Here is a 20,078-nt window from a genome sequence, read left to right on the forward strand (position 1 = left end):
AGGCAGCCAGCCAGCCAAGCGCCAAGCAGCCAAGTGCCAGGCAGGCAGCCAGCCAGGCAGGTAGGCAGCCAGCCAACTAGCCAAGCGCCAGCCAGTCAACCAGCCAGCCAAGCACCAGCCAGCCATGCGCCAGGTGGCCAACCAGCCAATCGCCAGCCAGGCAGCGAAGGACCAGCCAGCCAAGTGCCAGCCAGCCAGCCAAGCGCGAGCCAGCCAGCCAGTCAAGGTGCCAGCCAGCCAGCCAGCCAGCCAAAAAATGGATAAGGTTTTTTTGATGATGGTGAGCTTGAAATTCACCTCTTCCTGTGCACAAGATGTGCAGGCTTGGAGTGGCGCCTGACACTGGCAATAGATGCCGAGAGTGAGTGGGGCTATACTAATCCAGGTACAACCAAATTAGGGAGGCTCACTAACCTTGTACAATGACACTCCCTTGGCCTCCCTGGTGCAGTATTCGGCCACCACCTCCCAAATGATCCCTGCAATTCCCCGACGGCCCTCAATTCCCAGCAGCGCGGAGCACCTGACCAAAAGGGCGGTCAGACCTGTAATGCAGCAGAATGCGCTAAGAATCTATGGGTCCGGACAGGCCGCTAATGGAAACTGACCCTGTCCACCTTTAATTGCCGAACTCTGTCGAGTGAAGCTGGCCTAGCAGGTCTTTTCGAGGAACAATCACACATTGATTGGGATATAATCGCCCTTAGTGATAATAGAACTGGTGAGGTTACGCAATATTCAATAACGAACGTGTCCTCTGCTATAGAGGTGTCCCAGATAAGAAGCAACACGGGGTAGGATTCCTAATCCATAAGGACACAGCGGACAACATTGACGAATTCTACAGCGTTAATGAGAGAGTAGCGGTAGTCATAATCAAACTTAACAAGAGGCAAACATTAAAAGTAGTACAAGCCTACGCTCCAACAAACAGTCACGATCATGATGAAGTAGATGAGTCTTATGAAGATGTTGAATTAGCGATGAGAAAAGTGTAAACTCAGTATACTGTAGCGATCGGTGACTTCAATGCAAAAGTGGGGAAAGCAGGCTGGTGAAAACGCAATTGGAAACTACGGCATTGACTCTAGTAAGGCTAGAGGAGATATGCCGGTAGAATTCGCAGAAAGGAATAAGCTTCGAATAATGCACACCTTTTTCAGGAAGCGTAGCAACAGAAAGTGGACCTTGAAGAGCCCTAATGGTGAAACAAGAAATTAACTTTATTTCATACGTTCTGCGGATTCCAGCATAGTGCAGGATGTAGAAAATATAGGTAGGATGAAGTGCACTGGTCATAGGTTAGTGAGGGCTAGGATTCACCTCAATTTGAAGAGAGAAAGAGTAAAATTGGTCAAGAAGAAGCAGGTCAACCTAGAAGCAGTGAGGATAAAAGCAGACAAATTCAGGCTGGTACTTGCACACAAATATGCAGCCTGAGAACAGAGAGATGATGGTGATGACATAGAGGTAATGGGTGAAATCGTAACGAGGCTGGCTGGTTACCTGCCTCTGCCTGTCTATGCCTGCAGCTGCCTGTGCCTGCCTCTGCCTGCCTCCAGCCACTCAGCCAAGCGCCAGCCAACCAGCCAAGCGCTAGCCATCCAGCCACGCGCCAGACAGCCAAGCGCCAGCCAGCCAGCCAGCTAAGTGCCAGCCAGCCAGCCAACTGAGAGGCAGGCAGCCAGCCAAGCGGCAGCCAGCCAGCCAGCCAGCCTACCTGCCTGCCTCTGCCTGCGCCTGTCTCTGCTTGCCTCTGCCTGCGCCTGCCTCTGCCTCCCTGCCTCTGCCTGCCTGCCTCTGCCTGCCTGCCCCTGCCTGCTTGCCTCTGCCTGCCTGCTTCTGCCTGCCAGCTTCTGCCTCTGCCTGCCTGCGTCTGCCTGCTTCTGCCTGTGCCTGCCTCTACCTGCCTCTCCCTGCCTGCCTGCCTCTGCTTGCCTGCCTCTGCCTGCCTGCCTCTGCCTGCCTACCTCAGCCTGCCTCTGGCTATCTCTGCCTGCCTGTGCCTGCCTGTGCCTGCCTCTACCTGCCTCTGCCGGCCTGCCTGCCTCTGCCTGCCTGCCTCTACCTCTACCTGCCTGCCTCTGTCTCTGCCTGCCTCCCCCTGTCTGCATCTGTCTCTGCCTGCCGGCGTCTGCCTCTGCCTGCCTGCCTCTGCCTGCCTCTGCCTGCTTGCCTCTGCCTGCCAGCCTCTGCCCTCCTGCCTCTGCCTGCCAGCCTCTGCATGCCTGCCTCTATCTCTGCCAGCCTGCCTCTGCCTGCGGGCCTCTGCCTGCCTGCCTCTGCCTCTGCCTGCCTCTGGCTCTGCCTGCCTCTGCCTGCCTGCCTCTGCCTGCCTAAGCCTGCGTGCCAGCCTCTGCCTCTGCCTGCCTGCTTCTGCCTGCCTGCATCTGCCTCTGCCTGCCTGCCTGTGTCTCTGCCTGCCTGCTTCTGCCTGCCCGCCTCTGGTTCTGCCTGCCTGCATCTGCAGAGGCAGGCCTGCCTCAGCCTGTGCCTGCCTCAAGCCAGTCAGCCAAGCGCCAGCCAGCCAGCCAAGTGACAGCCAGCCAAGCGCCAGCCAGCCTAATGCCACCCAGCCAGCAAAGCTACAGCCAGCCAAGCACCAGCCAGCCAAGCAGCCAGCCAAGCGCCAGGCAGCCAGCGAGACAAGCGCCAGCCAGCAAAGTGCAAGGCAGGCAGCCAACCAAGCGCCAGCCAGCCAATCGGCAGCCAGCCAGCCCGCCTGCCAGCCAGCCAGCCCGTCAGCCAGGCAGCCTTCCTGCCAGCCAGCCCACCAGCCATCCAGCCAGCCCACCAGCCAGCCAGCCCGCCCGCCAGCAAGCCAGCTAGCCAGCCCGCCAGCCAGCCCCCCCGCCCGCCAGCCAGCCCACCAGCCAGCCAGCCCACCAGCCAGCCAGCCAGCCTGCCAGCCAGCCAGCCTACCAGCCAGCAAGCCTGCCTGCCTGCCTCTGCCTGCGCCTGTCTCTGCCTGCCTCTGCCTGCGCCTGCCTCTGCCTGCCTGCCTCTGCCTCTGCCTGCCTGCCTCTGCCTGCCTGCCTCTGCCTCTGCGTGCCTCTGTCTGCCTGCCTCTGCCTGCCTTCCTCTGCCTGCCTGCCTCTGCCAGCCTCTGCCTCTGCCTGCATCTGCCTGCCTCTGCCTGTCATCGCCTCTGCCTGCCTCCAGCCAGTCAGCCAAGCGCCAGCCATCTACGTGCCAGCCAGCCAGCCAAGCACCAGCCAGCCAAGCAGCCAGCTTGGCAAGCGCCAGGCAGCTAGCCAGACAAGCGCCAGGCAGCAAAGCGCAAGGCAGGCAGCCAGCCAGCCACCCAAGTACCAGCCAGGCAGGAAGCCAGCCAGCCAAGCAGCCAGCCACCCAGCGAGGCAGCCAGCCAGCCAGCCATGAGCCAGGCAGGCAGCCAGCTAGCCAGGGAGGCAGCCAGCCAGCCAGGCAGCCAACCAGGCAGGCAGCCAGGTAGGCATCCAGCCAGGCAGCCGGCCAACCAGCCAGCCAGGCAGGCAGCCAGCCAAGCGCCAGGCAGCCAGCCAGCCAAGAAGGCAGTCAGCCAAGCACCAGGCAGCCAGCGAAGCGCCAGCCAGGCAGGCAGCCAGCCAGGCAGGCAGCCAGCCAGGCATGCAGCTAGCCAGGCAGCCAGCCAGCCAGGCAGCCAGCCACGCGCCAGCCAGCCAAGCTTAAGGCAACCAGCCAAGCGCCAGGCAGCTAAGCGGCAGCCAGGCAGGCAGCCAGCCAGCCGAGCGCCAAGCAGCCAAGTGCCAGGCAGGCAGCCAGCCAGGCAGGTAGGCAGCCAGCCACCTAGCCAAGCACCAGCCAGTCAACCAGCCAGCCAAGCACCAGCCAGCCGTGCGCCAGGTGGCCACCCAACCAACCAGCCAAGTGCCAGGTGGCCAGCCAGCCAACCAGCCAATCGCCAGCCAGGCAGCGAAGGGCCAGCCAGCCAAGTGCCAGCCAACCAGCCAAGCGCGAGCCAGCCAGCCAGTCAAGCGCCAGGCAGCCAGCCAGCCAGCCAGCCAGCCAAAAAATGGATAAGGTTTTTTTGATGATGGTGAGCTTGAAATTCACCTCTTCCTGTGCAGAAGATGTGCAGGCTTGGAGTGGCGCCTGACACTGGCAATAGATGCCGAGAGTGAGTGGGGCTATCCTAATCCAGGTACAACCAAATTAGGAAGGCTCACTAACCTTCTACAAAGACACTCCCTTGGCCTCCCTGGTGCAGTATTCGGCCACCACCTCCCAAATGATCCCTGCAATTCCCCGACGGCCCTCAATCCCCAGCAGCGCGGAGCACCTGACCAAAAGGGCGGTCAGACCCGTAATGCAGCAGAATGCGCTAAGAATCTCTGGGTCCGGACAGGCCGCCAATGGAAACTGACCCTGTCAACATTTAATTGCCGAACTCTGTCGAGTGAAGCTGGCCTAGCAGGTCTCTTCGATGAACAATCACACATTGTTTGGGATATAATCGCCCTTAGTGATAATAGAACTGGTGAGGTTACACAATATTCAATAACGGATGTGTCCTGTGCTATAGAGGTCTCCCAGATAAGAAGCAACACGGGGTAGGATTCCTAATCCATAAGGACACAGTGGGCAACATTGACGAATTCTACAGCGTTAATGAGAGAGTAGCGGTAGTCATAATCAAACTTAACAAGAGGCAAACATTAAAAGTAGTACAAGCCTACGCTCCAACAAACAGTCACGATCATGATGAAGTAGATCAGTCTTATGAAGATGTTGAATTAGCGATGAGAAAAGTGCAAACTCAGTATACTGTAGCGATCGGTGACTTCAATGCAAAAGTGGGGAAAAGCAGGCTTGTGAAAAAGCAATTGGAAACTACGGCATTGACTCTAGTAAGGCTAGAGGAGATATGCCGGTAGAATTCGCAGAAAGGAATAAGCTTCGAATAATGAGCACCTTTTTCAGGAAGCGTAGCAACAGAAAGTGGACCTGGAAGAGCCCTAATGGTGAAACAAGAAATTAACTTTATTTCATACTTTCTGCGGATTCCAGCATAGTGCAGGATGTAGAAATTATAGGTAGGATGAAGTGCACTGCCTGTGCCTGCCTCAGCCTCTGCCTGCCTCCAGCCAGTCAGACAAGTGCCAGCCAGCCAGTCAAGCGCCAGTCAGCCAGCCAAGCACCAGACAGCCAAGTGCCAGCCTGCCAAAACACATTTGCTGCCCACTTGTAACAAAATGCCTTTCCCGAGTACTTTTCAACAACAAACCACAAACTTCAAGACCACTGCTCCTGCGATTTGAAGAGATAATGCGGAATCTTAGCATATTGGACACTTTACCTGGCATTACCCACAGACAAAATCTACTACCCCCATGGTTCAGCTTTCCGACAGCGTCCGACCTTACTTTTACACGGTTCCGTAAAGCACGAACTCCGCCACAAGAGATTATTCAGGAATTCCTAGCACTAAAGGAAAAATACAGAAGTTTCACAGATTTTTATACAGATAATTCGAAAACAAAGGACCATGTTGGAAGTGCAGTCGTCCAAGGGAACTGGGAAGAAACAGTAAGACTTCTGCAGTGCACATCCATTTTCACTGCTGAATGTTACGCCATTTCTATAGCAATCGAGAAAATGGTAAAGGAGAACCTCGCAAATAGTATCATATACACAGACTCCCTAAGTGCACTCACAGCTCTTCATCCCAAAAATGCAGTCAGACTATTATTAGAAGGCATTATACACAATTTAATAAAAGCCACCACACAAGGACTGAACATTAAATTATGCTGGGTTCCGAGCCACGTCGGAATTAGTGGCAATGAGAGAGGAGACACAGGTTAGAGCGGCTCTTCTAGTTTCTAGTGGGGGTTCGTTTGTTTCTACGTAAAGGCTGGTTATAGGAGACGTTCGGTATGCACCACATGAAATACGCAAGCCTGAGTTATGTACTGCGTCTAATTTTTTAAGGTATGTCGGTCTTGCTGAGCCATACACTATGCAGCCATAATCTAAGGAGGAACGCACTAAGTAACGATACATGTGTAGAAGACATGTTCTGTCAGAACATGTCAAGACAGTACTTTGAGTATATTTAGTGACTGGGAAGCTTTCTTTTTCAGGGTGGTTATGTGTGGTAGGAATGTGAGCTTTTTGTCAAAAATTATGCCTAAAAATTTGTGTTCATTCTTTACTGGAAGTACGGTTTCATTTAGGTGTAGAGTGGGGTCAACCTGTAGGCCTCTTTTGAGTGAAAAAAGGACAGCAACTGTTTTTTGGGGTGAAAATTTGAACCCGTTTTTGTCTGCCCAAATCGCGAGTTTGTTCAGTGTGAGTTGTATCTTTCTCTCGCATGTTGGTAAGCTGGAGGATGTGCATGCTATTTGAAGGTCATCAACATATACAGAATACATAATGGACCTAGGAATTATTTTTGCTATGGAGTTCATTTTTACTATGAAAAGTGTCGTACTTAAAATACAGCCCTGCGGCACTCCATTCTCCTGGACGAATTTCTTCGATAGAGTTGCACCAAGGCGTACATGAAATGAACGGTCGGAGATGAAATCTTTCAAGCAGTTCAGCATCCTACCACGAATACCAAGTTCTGCTAGGTCGCGAAGAATACCAAACCTCCAGGCGGTATCGTAAGCCTTATCGATATCGAAAAAGACTGCTAACCAGTGTTGCTTGTGTACGAATGCTTCTCGCACTGTATTTTGTAGGCGGACGAGATGATCAGTCGTTGAACACGTTTTTTTAAATCCGCACTGGTGGATGTCAAGGAGTTCACGTGATTGAAGAGTGAACGTCAGCCTAACGTTCAGGATACTTTCGAATGATTTTGCCAGGCAACTTGTGAGGGCTATAGGCCTATAACTACTAGGGGTGGTTGGTCGTTTTGCAGGTTTCAGGAACGGTACAATCACGGCTTTTTTCCAAGCCTCCGGAATTTTACCCGATACCCATATTTTATTTAAGAATTGCAGAAGTGCGTTTACAGCAGCGTCTGAGAGGTGAGCGAGCATTTCATAATGTATTTCATCAGGGCCGGGTGCCGTCTGTTTACCTGCCGACAGTACTTTTTGAATTTCGTGGTGTGATTAATGCATTATAGGGCTCATTTGTAGAGCCACTTGCAGGAAGTTTTTGTTTTTCGGTTGTATGTTTGTGCGTCAGGAATGATTGAGTGTAGTGTGAGGAACTTGAAACATTAGAAAAATGTTCCCCTAGCACGTCTGCATGTTCCCCTATACTTGTTTGTGTGCCAGGAGCTGTTAAAAACGAAATTGTGAAAGGGGAGAAGCTGCCATTTAATTTATGGACTTGTTCCCACATTTTTTTGGATGTGGTTGAGCTGTTAATAGACGATATGTAGTTCTTCCAGGAAGTTTTCTCAGCGTCTCGACGGATGCGGCGTGCGTTGGCTTTCGCCTTTTTAAAATTTACAAGATTATCATGGGTTGGGTATCTACGGAATATGCCGCACGCTTTGTTTTGTTTCTGTTGTGCTTCCCTACACTCTTGCGTGTACCAGATTTTATGATGTCGAACCACTCCTGAGGACTGAGGAATAGCTAGCCGCGCTGCAATAATAATACAGGTTGTGAACAATTTGTTTTGATCGTCGACATTTAAATCTTTTGAAAAAACTTTTTCCAGGCTGGCCTGTTCTTGAAACAGTGCCCAGTTTGCTAAGTGTAGCTTCCAACGACGTGGTTTGCTTGGGATGACTTGAGTCATGGTGAAACCGTGATTAGGTGTCGCTGTACTTCGCGCCTCTGCGCAGAGTGCCTAATTAGCCGCACAGCGAACTAGCCTTGGAGGAAGAATGCCAAGAGCGCGAGCGAAAACGCCAAGAGCGTGAGCAAAAACGGCAGGAGGTTGAAAACGAAATGGCAGCAGTGAAGAAACAGATACAGGATTTGCAGCAGTTAGACGCACGAGGAGAACAGCGGCTTGTGAAATCTGTAGACTGGATGCAGCGTAAGTGTGAAGAAGTAGCAGATTTTGCGCAAAAGCCGAGGAAAGTAGTAGTACCTGTGAGGATAGCAGCACGTTCATAAGTGAACTCGAAGTGCTAGCAGCTAACGGAGCCTTAGTGGCAACAGAGGCCGTTAAAGGCCAGAGTGATAGCGACGCGGTGCTGTGCCAACAGAGGACTGTAGACACCTAGGCCAGCTGCGAACAAATTGGCACAGTTACCGCGCGTGTCCGTCGCATCTCATGGTAGCGAGGTCGTTAGGGAGGTACAGAATACTACGGACTTGATAGACGCGAGCACCCATGTCGAGTCAGATCTGCGTGCAGAAGTAATGTGCCAGCTGGACGATGCAGTTGAGAGTAGTTCTCGGGATGGCGAGCTCCGTAGTTCACGAGAGAACAACTGCATTGTCCAGGGATCGGTGCGGCTCTCCGCCAGTCTAGGTAGCCTAGAGAGGGATGATTTAATTAGGAATCATTCGGACTGTGCGCGTGAGACAGCGATCGAGACCGACGGACTGTGTGTCGATGCACAGCGTGAGCTGGGCAATGCAGTAGAGGGCAGTTCGCAAGAGAGCGAGTTGCATAACTCGAGTAAAGCCTGCTGCATTGTGCCAGAGTCGGTTGAGCTGTCCGCCAGTCGAGGCAGAGAGAATGTTGATTTAAATGAAAATCAATCAGACTGTGTGGGTAAGAGACCGATCTGGGCCGACGAGATGTGTAACGGCCAGCACGAGGCGCGAGATGACGGCATGAAAGAGAAGTCAAAGAGTAAGCGCCGGAAAGATAGGAATGCGGTGACTAATGTAGCGCCGCCAAAGACGGCGAGAGACCCAGAAGGGCAGGGCGCGGAGAAGACAGGTGCGGTCATCACGGACGATGTTGACGCATCAAACACGTTCGAGCCACCGGTCAAAAGGGGACCGAGAAGCATGTTCTGCACGGACGCGGACAAAGGGCACGGGGCAGTCTAATTCCTCGTCGTTCCGTCGTTCTCTTCGAAGCTCAGCGTGCAGTGCAAAGAAGCGCAAGGTGGCAAGACGAGGCCAGGTGGGGAGTAGCGACGCGGTCAGTCGAGGTCATGTTGAAAGCGGGGCGCGAGGATGCAAATTGGCAGGAGACCGTAACGTCTTGAGGGAGCTGATAGTGAGTCAGCCCTTTTGTTGTTCCTCCGTAGCCAGAGTAGCTTTTGAACCGCGACCACCTCGGGTGCGGCTGAAAGTCTGAGTGAGTCGTAAGCAATCGGGAATGGGAGGCCAAGAGAGCTTCCGTAGTAGGAAAACGTGTTCTGTTTTATTTTTGAACATTAGCAAATTTTCGTGATTTGAGACTAGGATTTCTTTCAATATGTAAGGTATGAGCTCTGTTTATGATTTGTTTGAGAAGCTCGAGAATTGAAAGACGCGTTTAAAGTAAACCTGTAGTCTCGCGAGGTGTTCATTAATAAGTATATAGGCTTTCTTTTTTGTGTACGTGAGTAACCTGAACGTCAAGGTTATCGTTGAGAGGCCTATCGTAACGCGCGTGTGTGTTATTTAACCTTCTTTCTTTCTAAGTGTTCTTTGAATTTTAAGGTTAAGCGCGTAGATTTTCAGTAAGTGCGTGATTTGCACTGAGAAGAGCTCTTAGGTCCATTAGCGCGTGTCCTGCGCGGACGGAAGGAAGCAGAACGTTGATGACTGGGTTGCTCGTGTGTGTCGAGGGCAGCCGTATTCTGAATTCTCTAGTACGCGTGCGAAGAGCTAGTTAGTAAAAGACACATTTGTTTAAAGGTTCCTCTGTGTTGCGTAAGTTACGCAAGTGTGGTTGTTTGTTTAACGAACGTGTCCTGTGTGGATTAAAGGAACAAATGTGAGTCAGCGTGATGAAAACTTGGTATGATTCAAGCACGTGTTCGGAATAGAGACCACAAAGCTAGCGCGATTGTATTGACGTACCTGTGGAGTTGGCCAGACGGTTCAGTGGCAGCAATACATGTAAATAAGTACGCCTTTGCTATAGGGCAAGAACAGGCTGTTCGTGAAGTTAAGTTGCTTAAGTTATGTTTGGGTATTGGTGTTTGAAAGGCTTCGGTTTAATTCTGCGTAAACCTTCACTCTTGTGCAGCGCGACGGTCGGGTTTGGTCGAACTCAGGAGGAACGTGAACGCTCGCTTTGGCGGCACAAAATTTTGGGGCAAAATTTGGGATTCCCAGTTGAGCGACTTGCATGGAAATTGTGATAGGAGACCTGGTGGGTTGGCAGCTAATTCCGGGCGTTTGAACGCTGAGCGGTATTCTGCTGCCGGGTCGACTCTTCTATGCCAGTTGTTGTAAGATGGTTGAAGGCATTCCAAGTACGCAGGGGCTACAGAGAGCAAAGCCGTCATCTTGCTCGCCAGCCATTCTCTTCCTGCCCAGCGGTTGCCAGCACTGGCCAGACTAGATTTTCCGGGCCGTGGAGGAGCTTTGCCATTTGTTGGGCGTGTTGGTAAATTGAAAGCATATTTAGCGCCAGCAAACAAGGACGTAAGGGAAGTTAAGACAAGCACGTTAAGACAAGACATACATCGGCTAGACTGCCAATGTATGTCTTGTCTTAAAATATGTTAATATGTAGCTGTTAGGAGTGGCCGTACGGGGTGGCAACGTGCCAGGTCTCGGCCCGCTGCATGTGTTCCAAGCCCACCAGACGAGGCGCCTGCGGATGACCGGCAGCCACGTGGCGCGTGGTCAGCTCAGGAATGTGGTACTCTGCCGCGCCACCCGAGACGGAGCACAGTTCTACGAAGCCCTCGGTCGTCGACTCCGGAGCCTTTGTGTGTGGGCACTCGAACTTGTGTGCATTAGTGTGTGTGCGCCGTACTGCGGGGCGGCGGCAAGTTTACAATGATTGGACGAACATTCCCGACCACTCGTGCTCCGTCCACGCCGAACGATGACGTCGAACTATGACGTCAAGCGGAGAGCTTATAAGCAGCGTTTGCCGGCTGCTAGAGCGTGCTCGTGTCGTGCTCGTCGTTGGGAGCTGAGTGCTCGTTGTTATGCTCAAAATGTAGTAGTGAGCTGTGTGCTCGAATGCAGTTTGCTGAATGTTAATCTTGCGGGCTCCATATGGGGGTCGCGCTAGACTGCCGATGTATGTCTTGTCTTAAAATATGTTAATATGTAAATAAATCCTGTTCACCGAATTCATCTCTACGACCTTCGACTCCTTCAAATGGTGGCAGCGGCGAGGTAGTCCGACGACTCCTACATCTGCTTGACAGCCGTAGGATCGTCCGACGAATCTAATACCAGCCAAGCGCACGCCAGCCAGCCAAGCGCCAGCCAGCCAGACAGCCAAGCGCCAGCCAGCCAGCCAAGCGCCAGCCAGCTAAGTGCCAGCCAGCCAGCCAAGCACCAGCCAGCCAAGCAGCCAGCCAGCCAAGCGCCAGGCAGCCAGCCAGACAAGTGCCAGCCAGCAAAGCGTAAGGCAGGCAGCCAGCCAGCCACGCGATAGCCAGCCAAGTGGCAGGCAGGCAGGCAGCCAGCCAGCCAGCCAGCCAAGTACCAGCCAGGCAGGAAGCCAGCCAGCCAGCGAGGCAGCCAGCCAGCCTGGCAGCCAGCCAGGCAGCCAAGCGCCAGCCAGCCAAGCACCAGGCAGGCAGCCAGCCGGCCAAGTGCTAGGCAGGCAGGCAGCCAGCTAGCCAGCCAAGCGCCAGCCAGCTAAGTGCCAGCCAGCCAGCCAAGTGCCAGGCAGGCAACCAGCAGCCAGGCAGCCAAGTGCCAGCCAGCCAAGCACCAGCCAGCTAAGTGCCAGCCAGCCAGCCAAGTGCCAGGCGGGCAACCAGCAGCCAGGCAGCCAAGTGCCAGCCAGCCAAGCACCAGCCAGCCAAGCACAAGCCAGCCAAGCAGCCAGCCAGCCAAGCGCCAGGCAGCCAGCCAGCGAGGCAGGCAGACTGGCAGCCAGCCAGGCAGCCAAGCGCCAGGAAGCCAGCCAGACAAGCGCCAGCCAGCCAAGTGCTAGGCAGGCAGGCAGCCAGCCAGCCAAGCCCCAGCCAGGCGGCCAGCCAGCCAGGCAGCCGGCCAGCCAGCCAGCCAGCCAGGCAGCCAGCCAAGCGCCAGCCAGCCAAGCCCAAGGCAGGCAGCCAGCCAGCCAACTCAAGAGATAAGATAGAAGTCGCGGAACTGTCAAAACTGATCAAAAAGGCAAAAATAAGTGATATTCGAAACTATAACGTGAGAAAGACTGTGATGAAGCCGGAAAATATGGATGCAGCCTAATCAGTGAGAAAGAAACATGGCATAGGACAAACCAAGATGCATGCACTGAAAGATAAGCGAGGAAGATCAAACGAGGAAGAGCGGCACGAGAAGATAGAATAACAGTCGATTTAATCAAAGATGGAGGAGGCATAATGCTTGGAAAACTGGCAGCTCATTATAAGAACTGTCTATCGACCGCAAGGGTCCAAGAAATCTGGAACAATGCAAACATTATGCTAATCTACAGAAAGGGAGACGTTAAAGAAGTGAAATACTATAGACCGATTAGCTTACTCCCAGCCAGCCAGCCAGAGAAGCTCCAGCCAGCCAAGCAGCCAGCCAGCTAAGCGCCAGCCAGCCAAGGGCCAGGCAGCGAGCCAGCCAAGCGCCAGCCAGGCAGGCAGTTAGGCAGGCAGCCAGCCAGGCAGCCAGCCAGCCAGCCAGCCAAGCGCCAGGCAGGCAGCCAGCCAGCCAAGCGCCAGGCAGCCAGCCAGCCAGGCAGGCAGGCAGTCAGCCACCTACCCAAGCGCCAGGTGGCCAACAAGCCAAGCGCCAGCCAGCCAGCCAAGTGCCAGCCAGCCAAGCGCCAGCCAGCCAGCCAGCCAGTCAGGCGCCAGCAAGCCAAGCGCCAGCCAGCCAGCCAATTGCCATGCTGCCAGCCAGCCAACCAGGCAGCCAAGCGCCAGCCAGCCAGCCAGCGAAGCGCCAGCCAGCCAAGTGCCAGCCAAGCACCAGCCAGCCAAGCGCCAGCCAGCCAGCCAGCCAAGCGCCAACCAGCCAGCCAAGCGCCAACCAGCCAGCCAGCCAAGCGCCAACCAGCCAGCCAGTCAAGCGCCAGCCAGCCAGCCAAGCGCCAGCCAGCCTGCCAAGTGACAGCCAGCCACGCGCCAGCCAGCCAAGTGCCAGCCAGGCAGCCAAGCGCCAGACAGGCAGCCAGCCAGCGAAGCTCCTGCCAGACAAGCGCCAGGCAGGCAACGAGCCAAGCACCAGCCAGCCAAGTGCCAGCCAGCAAAGCCCACGGCAGGCAGCCAGCCAGCCAAGCACCAGCCAGCCCAGCACAAAGCCAAGCGGCAGGCAGGCAGTCAGCCAGGCAGGCAGGCAGGCAGCCACCCAGCCAGCCATCCAGCGAGCCAGCCAGGCAGCAACGTGCCAGCCAGGCAGGAAGCCAGCCAGCCAAGCAGCCAGCCAAGCAGCCAGCCAGGCAGCCAACCAGGCATCCAGCCAGGCAGCCAGCCAGACAGGTAGGCAGGCAGGCAGCCAGCCAACCAGGCAGCCAGCCAAGCGCCAGCCAGCCAAGTCCAAGGCAGCCAGCCAGCCAAGCGCAAGGCAGACAGCCAGCCTGGCAGGCAGCCAGCAAACCAGGCAGCCAGCCAACCAGGTAGGCAGGCAGGCAGCCAGCCAAACAGGCAGCCAGCCAAGCGCCAGCCAGCCAAGCCCAAGGCAGCCAGCCAGCCAAGCGCCAGGCAGCCAGCCAGACAGGCAGCCAGGCAGGCAGCCAGCCAGGCATGGAGCCAGGCAGCCAGCCAGCCAAGCGCCAGCCAGCCAAGCCCAATGCAGCCAAGCGGCAGCCGACCAGGCAGCCACCCAGGCACTTAGGCAGCCAGCTACCTAGCCAAGTGCCAGCAAGCCAAGCGTCAGCCAGGCAGCCAGCCAGCCAAGCATCAGCCAGCCAAGCGCCAGGTGGCCAGCCAGCCAACCAGCCATGTGCCAGCCAGCCAAGCGCGAGGAAGCCAGCCAGCCAGGCAGGCTGCCAGCCAGGCATGCAGCCAGGCAGCCAGCCAGCCAGGCAGCCAGCCAGGCAGCCAGCTAAGCGCCAGCCAGCCAAGCCCAAGGCAGCCGGCCAAGCACCAGCCAGGCAGGCAGCCAGCCAGCCAAGCGCCACGCAGCCAAGCGCCAGGTAGGCAGCTAGCCAGCCAGCCAGCCAAGCAGCCAGTCAGCCAGCCAAGCCCCAGGCATCTAGCCAGACAAGCTGCAGCCAGCCAAGCGCCAAGGAGGCAGCCAGCCAAGCGCCAGCCATGCAGGCAGCCAGTCACCTAGCCAAGCGCCAGCAAGCCAAGCGCCAGCCAGGCTGCGAGCCAGCCAAGCGTCAGCCAGTCAAGCGCCAGGCGGCCAGCCAGCGAACCAGCCAGCGAGCCAGTCAAGCAAGAGCAAGCCAAGCGCCAGTCAGCCAAGTGCCATGCTGTGAGCCAGCCAGCCAAGCAGGCAGCCAAGCGCCAGCCAGCCAAGCGCCAGCCAGCCATCCAGCCAAGCGCCAGCCAGCCAAGTGCCAGACAGCCAGCCAGCCAAGCGCCAGCCAAGCGCCGGCCAGCCAAGCGCCAGCCAGCCAGCCAGCCAAGTGGCAGCCAGCCAAGCGCCAGCCAGTCAGCCAAGTGCCAACCAGCCAGCCAGTCAAGCGCCAGCCAACCAGCCAAGCGCCTGCCAAGTGCCAGCCAGCCAGCCAAGCGCCAGGCAGGCAACCAGCCAAGCGCCAGCCAGCCAAGCAGCCAGCCAACCAAGCGCCCGGCAGCCAGACAGACAAGCGCCAGCCAGCAAAGCCCACGGCAGGCAGCCAGCCAGCCAAGCGCCAGCATACAAGCTGCAGTCAGGAAGCCAGCCAGGCAGCCAGCCAGCGAGGCAGCCAGGCAACGACAATTGTGGGCAGCCAGCCAGGCAGCCAGCCAGCGAGGCAGCCAGCCAGCCAGCCAAGCACAAGGCAGGCAGCCAGCCAGCCAAGAGCCAGGCAGCCAAACAGGTAGCCAGCCAAGCAGCCGGTCAGCCAGGGAGCCAGCCAGCCAGCCAGGCAGGCAGCCAGCCAGCCAGGCAGCCAGCCGAGCGCCAGCCAGCCAAGCCCAAGGCAGCCAGCCAGCCAAGCGCGAGCCAGCCAGGCAGCCAGCCAGGCATGAAGCCAGCCAGCCAGGCATGAAGCCAGCCAGCCAGTCAGGCAGCCAGCCAGCCAGCCAGCCAAGCGCCTGCCAGCCAAGCCCAAGGCAGCCAGCCAGGCAGCCAAGCCCCAGACAGGCAGCCAGCCAGCCAAGTGCCAGGCAGGCAGCCAGCCAAGCGCCAGCCAGCCAAGCACCAGGCAGGCAGCCAGCCAGCCAAGCGCCATCCAGCCAAGTGCCAGGTAGGCAGCCAGCCGGCCAAGTGCCATCCAGCCAAGCAGCCAGCCAGCAAAGCGCAAGGCAGGCAGCCAGCCAGCCAGCCAAGCGCCAGGCAGGTAGGCAGCCAGCCAGCCAGGAGGCAGCCAGCCAGGCAGGCAGCGAGCCAGGTAGACTGGCAGCCAGCCAAGCAGGCAGGCAGCCAGCCAAGCGCCAGCCAGGCAGCCAGCCAGGCAGGCAGACAGGCAGCCAGCCAACCAGGCAGCCAACGAGGCAGCCAGCCAGGCAGCCAGCCAGCCAGCCAGCCAGCCAGCCAGCCAAGCAGGCAGCCAGCCAGGCCGGCAGCCAGCCAGCCAGCCAGCCAGCCATGCAGGCAGCCAGCCAGCCAAACGCCAGCCAGCCAAGCGCGGGCCAGCCAAGTTCCAGCCAAGCGCCAGGCAGGCAGCCAGCCAGCCAAGTGCCAGGCAGGCAGCCAGCCGGCCAAGCGCCAGCCGGCCAAGCACCAGCCAGCCAAGTGGCCAGCCAGCCAAATGCCAGGCAGCCAGCCAGACAAGCGTCAGCCAGCCAAGCGCAAGGCAGCCAGGCAGCCAGCCAGCCAAGCGCCAGCCTGCGAGCCAGCCAGCCCAGCCCAGCCTAGCCGCAATGAGCTGAAATTTTAACCAAATGCCGTTTGCTCTTCTCTTCATAGGCGCCACGTTCCCAGCTGGAGAGTCGACCTATATCGCGCAAGTGCGTGTATGTATAAAGTGCTGCTGCGACATCGCTGTTAGTGACTCGTGACTTCGAGAATTATTCAACGCAACACCTAATATTTTTCTAATCTGTTGCTTCTATAGATGAATTAAGGTTCAGAGAAATAACAGAACACACAAACTGAATGTCTACGTGTATTTGTTCTACTTCACACTGCAGCGAGAGAGATGTACTTCTGTTTCATCTGTTTGTTCCCATGTACTGCAGTCGTGCATGTTGACACCAATACTATGCCATTTTCTACAGTGTTCCAGCGCTTGATCATGCTCTGTGATCCACTTGTGTCTGCCTCAGTGTTCGTGCAGCACTGACTTATACCACTAGTCAGGTGTTCTCGTGCACCACGCGCAAAATCATGTGTTGCCTGAAACAAGACAAGCAAAATAGCTTGCGCATGATGCCGTCAGTGTACGTGTGCCGCGCACCAACAAAATAAAAAAACCTACTGCCCAAACACTCTGTACAAATCGTTAACTAGCGAAGCTGAAACTGAAGGAGAGAATGGCTTCAGTGACGGTATTCCCGCAGTCAGCCGTTGTCACTTGTGTACAATGTCTCGAGTTTTATTCTTCAACTGTGAGGGGCTCATAACCCCTTACTTGAGCAATGACCCATACCCCCATAAAGGCAGCCTCGCCATGGCATTACGACGACGACAGCTGGCTGGATGGCCGGCCGGTAACATCCGTCTCTTGTCATGCTGCCTTAAACACGCCCTCTATGCAGATGTGCTTGCCCAAGTTGTCTAATAGAATGGGCCTTTCAGTATTTGCTTGTGGTCGTGAGGGCGTTGTCATTGCATCATCATCATCCAAGCTTTGTCATCCGACTGTCCTCATGGTGTGGTCATAACGTCTACGTTGTCCCACTGTCGTGCATTAATTGTCATACTGTCGTCGGAAGCCTTCGTGGTCATTTCGTTGAGCTTCGTCATTTGACTTTCATCATGCTGTCGTCTTCACGCATTCTTCGTGACACACTCGTCATGCCGTTGTCGTAATACACTCGTGAGCAATCCTATTGTGCTCACACTGTTGTCCTGAAATCATCGACATTGGCTTGTCGTCGTAGAGCTGTCATGATGCATTCGTTGTCGTACCACCTTAGTTGTCGTAATACACTCGTAAGCCTGTCCGAAGCAGCCTGTCCGAAGAATCCCTGGCTCCGGACAGGCTGCCATTGGAATATGAACCTGGCAACGTTTAACGCTAGAACGTTATCTGGTGAGGCGAGTCTAGCAGTGCTATTGGAGGAATTAGAGGGCAGTAAATGGGATATAATAGGGCTCAGTGAAGTTAGGAGCCCAAAAGAAGCATATACAGTGCTAAAAAGCGGGCACGCCCTGTGCTAGCGGGGCTTAGCAGAGAGACGAGAACTAGGAGTCGGATTCCTGATTAATATGAATATAGCTGGTAACATGCAGGAATTCTATAGCATTAACGAGAGGGTGGCAGGTCTTGTTGTGAAACGTAATAAGAGGTACAAAATGAAGGTTGTACAGGTCTACGACCCTACATCCAGTCATGATGACCAGGAAGTCGAAAGCTTCTATGAAGACGCGGAATCGGTGATGGGCAGATTGAAAACAAAATACACTATACTAATGGGTGACTTTAATGCCAAGGTAGGCAAGAAGCAGGCTGGAGACAATGCAGTGGGGGAATATGGCATAGACACTAGGAATAGCAGGGGAGAGTTATTAGTAGAGTTTGCGGAACAGATTAATATGCGGATAATGAATACCTTCTTCCGCAAGCGGGATAGCCAAAAGTGGACGTGGAGGAGCCCGAACGGCGAGACTAAAAATGAAATAGACCTGTGTGCTCAGCAAGGTGCGCTGCAGTGACCATAGGATGGTAAGAACTCGAATTAACCTAGACATGAGGAGGGAACAGAAGAAACTGGCACATAAGAACCCGATTAATGAGGTAGCGGTAAGAGGGAAAATAGAGGAATTCCAGATCAAGCTACAGAACAGGTATTCGGCTTTAACTCAGGAAGAGGACCTTAGTGTTGAAGCAATGAACGACAATCTTGTGGGCATCATTAAGGAGTGTGCAATGGAAAGCGGTGGTAACTCCGTTAGGCAGGATACCAGTAAATTATCGCAGAAGACGAAAGATCTGATCAAGAAACGCCAATGTGTGAAAGCCTCTAATCCTACAGCTAGAATAAAACTGGCGGAACTTTGGAAGTTAATCAACAAGCGTAAGACAGCTGACATAAGGAAGTATAATATCGATAGAATTGAGCATGCTCTCAGGAATGGAGGAAGCCTAAAAGCAGTGAAGAAGAAACTAGGAATTGGCAAGAATCAGATGTATGCATTAAGAGACAAAGCCGGTAATATCATTACTAATATGGATGAGCTAGTTCAAGTGGCTGAGGAGTTCTATAGAGATTTATGCAGTACGAGTGGCAGCCACGACGGTAATGGAAGAGAAAACAGTCTAGAGGAATTCGAAATCCCAAGGTAACGCCGGAAGAAGTAAGGAAAGCCTTGGGAGATATGCAAAGGGGGAAGGCAGCTGGGGAGGATCAGGTAACAGCAGATTTGTTGAAGGATGGTGGGCAGATTGTTATAGAGAAACTGGCCACCCTGTATACGGAATGCCGCATGACTTCGAGCGTACCGGAATCTTGGAAGAACGCTAACATAATCCCAATCCATAAGAAAGGGCGTTTGTGTTGTCTAGTTCTCTTGTGTTTGTGTCTCCATACCTTACCTTCTCTCACGAAGGTATATGCCTTTACTTTCCCCTCATTGAGAGTTAATTTTCACATTCTAATACTCATTTTTACTTTTTCGTTCTTTAATATTTAAGGATTGTATTTCAATTCATTTTCTAGTCATCTTTAGTCAGTTACACTTTATTATCCATTTTTGCATTGCTGTAGCAGGCAGAGAATGTTTTGCACATTAAGAGTGTATTCATGTTTTTTTATAATAAATTTTATACTTAAGCTTTTGCGAGCCTTTTTTTTTGCAAAGTATGTTACACATTGCATTCTGATGTGTACATGAGATATTTAAAGAGTAGGTCAGCAGTGACATTAACACAAATGATTCCATGGTACAACACCACCATATAATCACATTCATGGATTATCTAGATGTGGACGTGAGCACGTCCTGGAAACATGCCTTAGTGGTCCACAGATGGTCCGGACAGAATGTCGAAAGAATGTTCAAAGTACGTGATTTGGAGAAAGAAATGGATTTGGGTCAGCAGTGGCATTTACACATGTAATTCCATTGTACAACTCCAGTATGTAATCACATTCACGGCTTATTTAAATGGGCATAGACACATCCTGGAAAGGTAATGAAATGGTCCAGAGATGATCCTGTCATTATGTCCAAAGAGTGCTCACAGTATGTTCTTCGGGCGGACAAATGGATCCAAGTAGGATCAGTTGACATATTAGAATGGCCCGGGATGTTGAAATATCCGCGATTCCACATCCTGCGGAAAACCTCAGGATGTCTTTGCGTTATCTGGGTATGTACAAAGTACTGCTGCGACGTCGCTCTTAGTGACTCGCGACTTTTAAAATTATTCAAGGCAACATATGTTATTTGTCTTATCTGTTGCATCGATAGACGAATAAAGGTTTAGAGAAATAACAGAATACACAAACCGAATGTCTGCGTGTATGTTTTACTTCGCACTGCAGCAAGAGAGATGTACTTCTGTTTCATCTGTTTGTTCCCATGTACTGCAGTCTCGCATACTGACACCAAAACTATGTCATTTTCTACAGTGTTTCAGCGCTTGTTCATGCTCTGTGACCCACTTGTGTATGCCTCAGTGTTCGTGCAGCGTTGACTTATACCGCTAGTCAGGTGTTCTCGTGCACCACGCGCAAAATCATGGGTTGCGTGAAACGAGACAAGCAAAACAGCTTGCGCTGATGCCGTCAGCGTACGTGCGCCGCGCAGCACGAACGCGAGGAGAAAAAAAACTCACCGCCCAAGCACCTTGTACAGATGGTTAACCAGCGAAGTTGAACGTGCAGCCCAGTGTCAACAGTGCAGCCAAAGACATGTGACATGTCACCCTAATCGTCACTTGAA

At 54.2% G+C, this 20,078-nt stretch overlaps 3 protein-coding genes across 3 annotated transcripts; all 3 read left to right on the plus strand.

Annotated features, from left to right (window-relative positions):
* Positions 1-124: 124 nt before the first annotated feature.
* On the plus strand, positions 125-3,254 carry LOC139051801 (proline-rich protein 36-like). The gene is made up of 2 exons (XM_070528794.1): positions 125-280; positions 1,854-3,254. The coding sequence occupies exons 1-2, from the start codon at positions 125-127 to the stop codon at positions 3,252-3,254; spliced, it is 1,557 nt and encodes a 518-aa protein (XP_070384895.1).
* On the plus strand, positions 3,046-4,096 carry LOC135913469 (transcriptional regulatory protein AlgP-like). The gene has a single exon (XM_065446028.1). The coding sequence runs from the start codon at positions 3,378-3,380 to the stop codon at positions 4,032-4,034; it is 657 nt and encodes a 218-aa protein (XP_065302100.1). The 5' UTR covers positions 3,046-3,377; the 3' UTR covers positions 4,035-4,096.
* A 4,567-nt stretch (positions 4,097-8,663) lies between these two features.
* On the plus strand, positions 8,664-14,074 carry LOC135913451 (nucleolar protein dao-5-like). Its single transcript, XM_070528795.1, has 5 exons — positions 8,664-8,718; positions 11,201-11,395; positions 11,676-12,051; positions 12,474-13,551; positions 13,622-14,074. Exons 1-5 carry the CDS (start codon positions 8,664-8,666, stop codon positions 14,072-14,074), a joined length of 2,157 nt encoding a protein of 718 aa, XP_070384896.1.
* Positions 14,075-20,078: the final 6,004 nt, after the last annotated feature.

This window comes from Dermacentor albipictus, unplaced genomic scaffold, assembly GCF_038994185.2.
Source record: "Dermacentor albipictus isolate Rhodes 1998 colony unplaced genomic scaffold, USDA_Dalb.pri_finalv2 scaffold_14, whole genome shotgun sequence".
Lineage (NCBI taxonomy): Eukaryota > Metazoa > Arthropoda > Arachnida > Ixodida > Ixodidae > Dermacentor > Dermacentor albipictus.

What these genes read in the sequence shown, in the direction of transcription:
- LOC139051801 (XM_070528794.1), top strand. Translation starts at nt 125, where the DNA reads ATGCGCCAGGTGGCCAACCAGCCAATCGCCAGCCAGGCAGCGAAGGAC. An exon ending in ATAAGGTTTTTTTGATGATG is followed by an intron (nt 281 to 1,853) that starts GTGAGCTTGAAA and finishes TCTGCCTGCCAG; the next exon opens with CTTCTGCCTCTGCCTGCCTG.
- LOC135913451 (XM_070528795.1), top strand. Translation starts at nt 8,664, where the DNA reads ATGTGTAACGGCCAGCACGAGGCGCGAGATGACGGCATGAAAGAGAAG. An exon ending in GCCAGCCAAGCCCAAGGCAG is followed by an intron (nt 12,052 to 12,473) that starts GCAGCCAGCCAG and finishes GCTTACTCCCAG; the next exon opens with CCAGCCAGCCAGAGAAGCTC. An exon ending in CCAGGCAGCCAGCCAACCAG is followed by an intron (nt 13,552 to 13,621) that starts GTAGGCAGGCAG and finishes CAAGGCAGCCAG; the next exon opens with CCAGCCAAGCGCCAGGCAGC.
- LOC135913469 (XM_065446028.1), top strand. Translation starts at nt 3,378, where the DNA reads ATGAGCCAGGCAGGCAGCCAGCTAGCCAGGGAGGCAGCCAGCCAGCCA.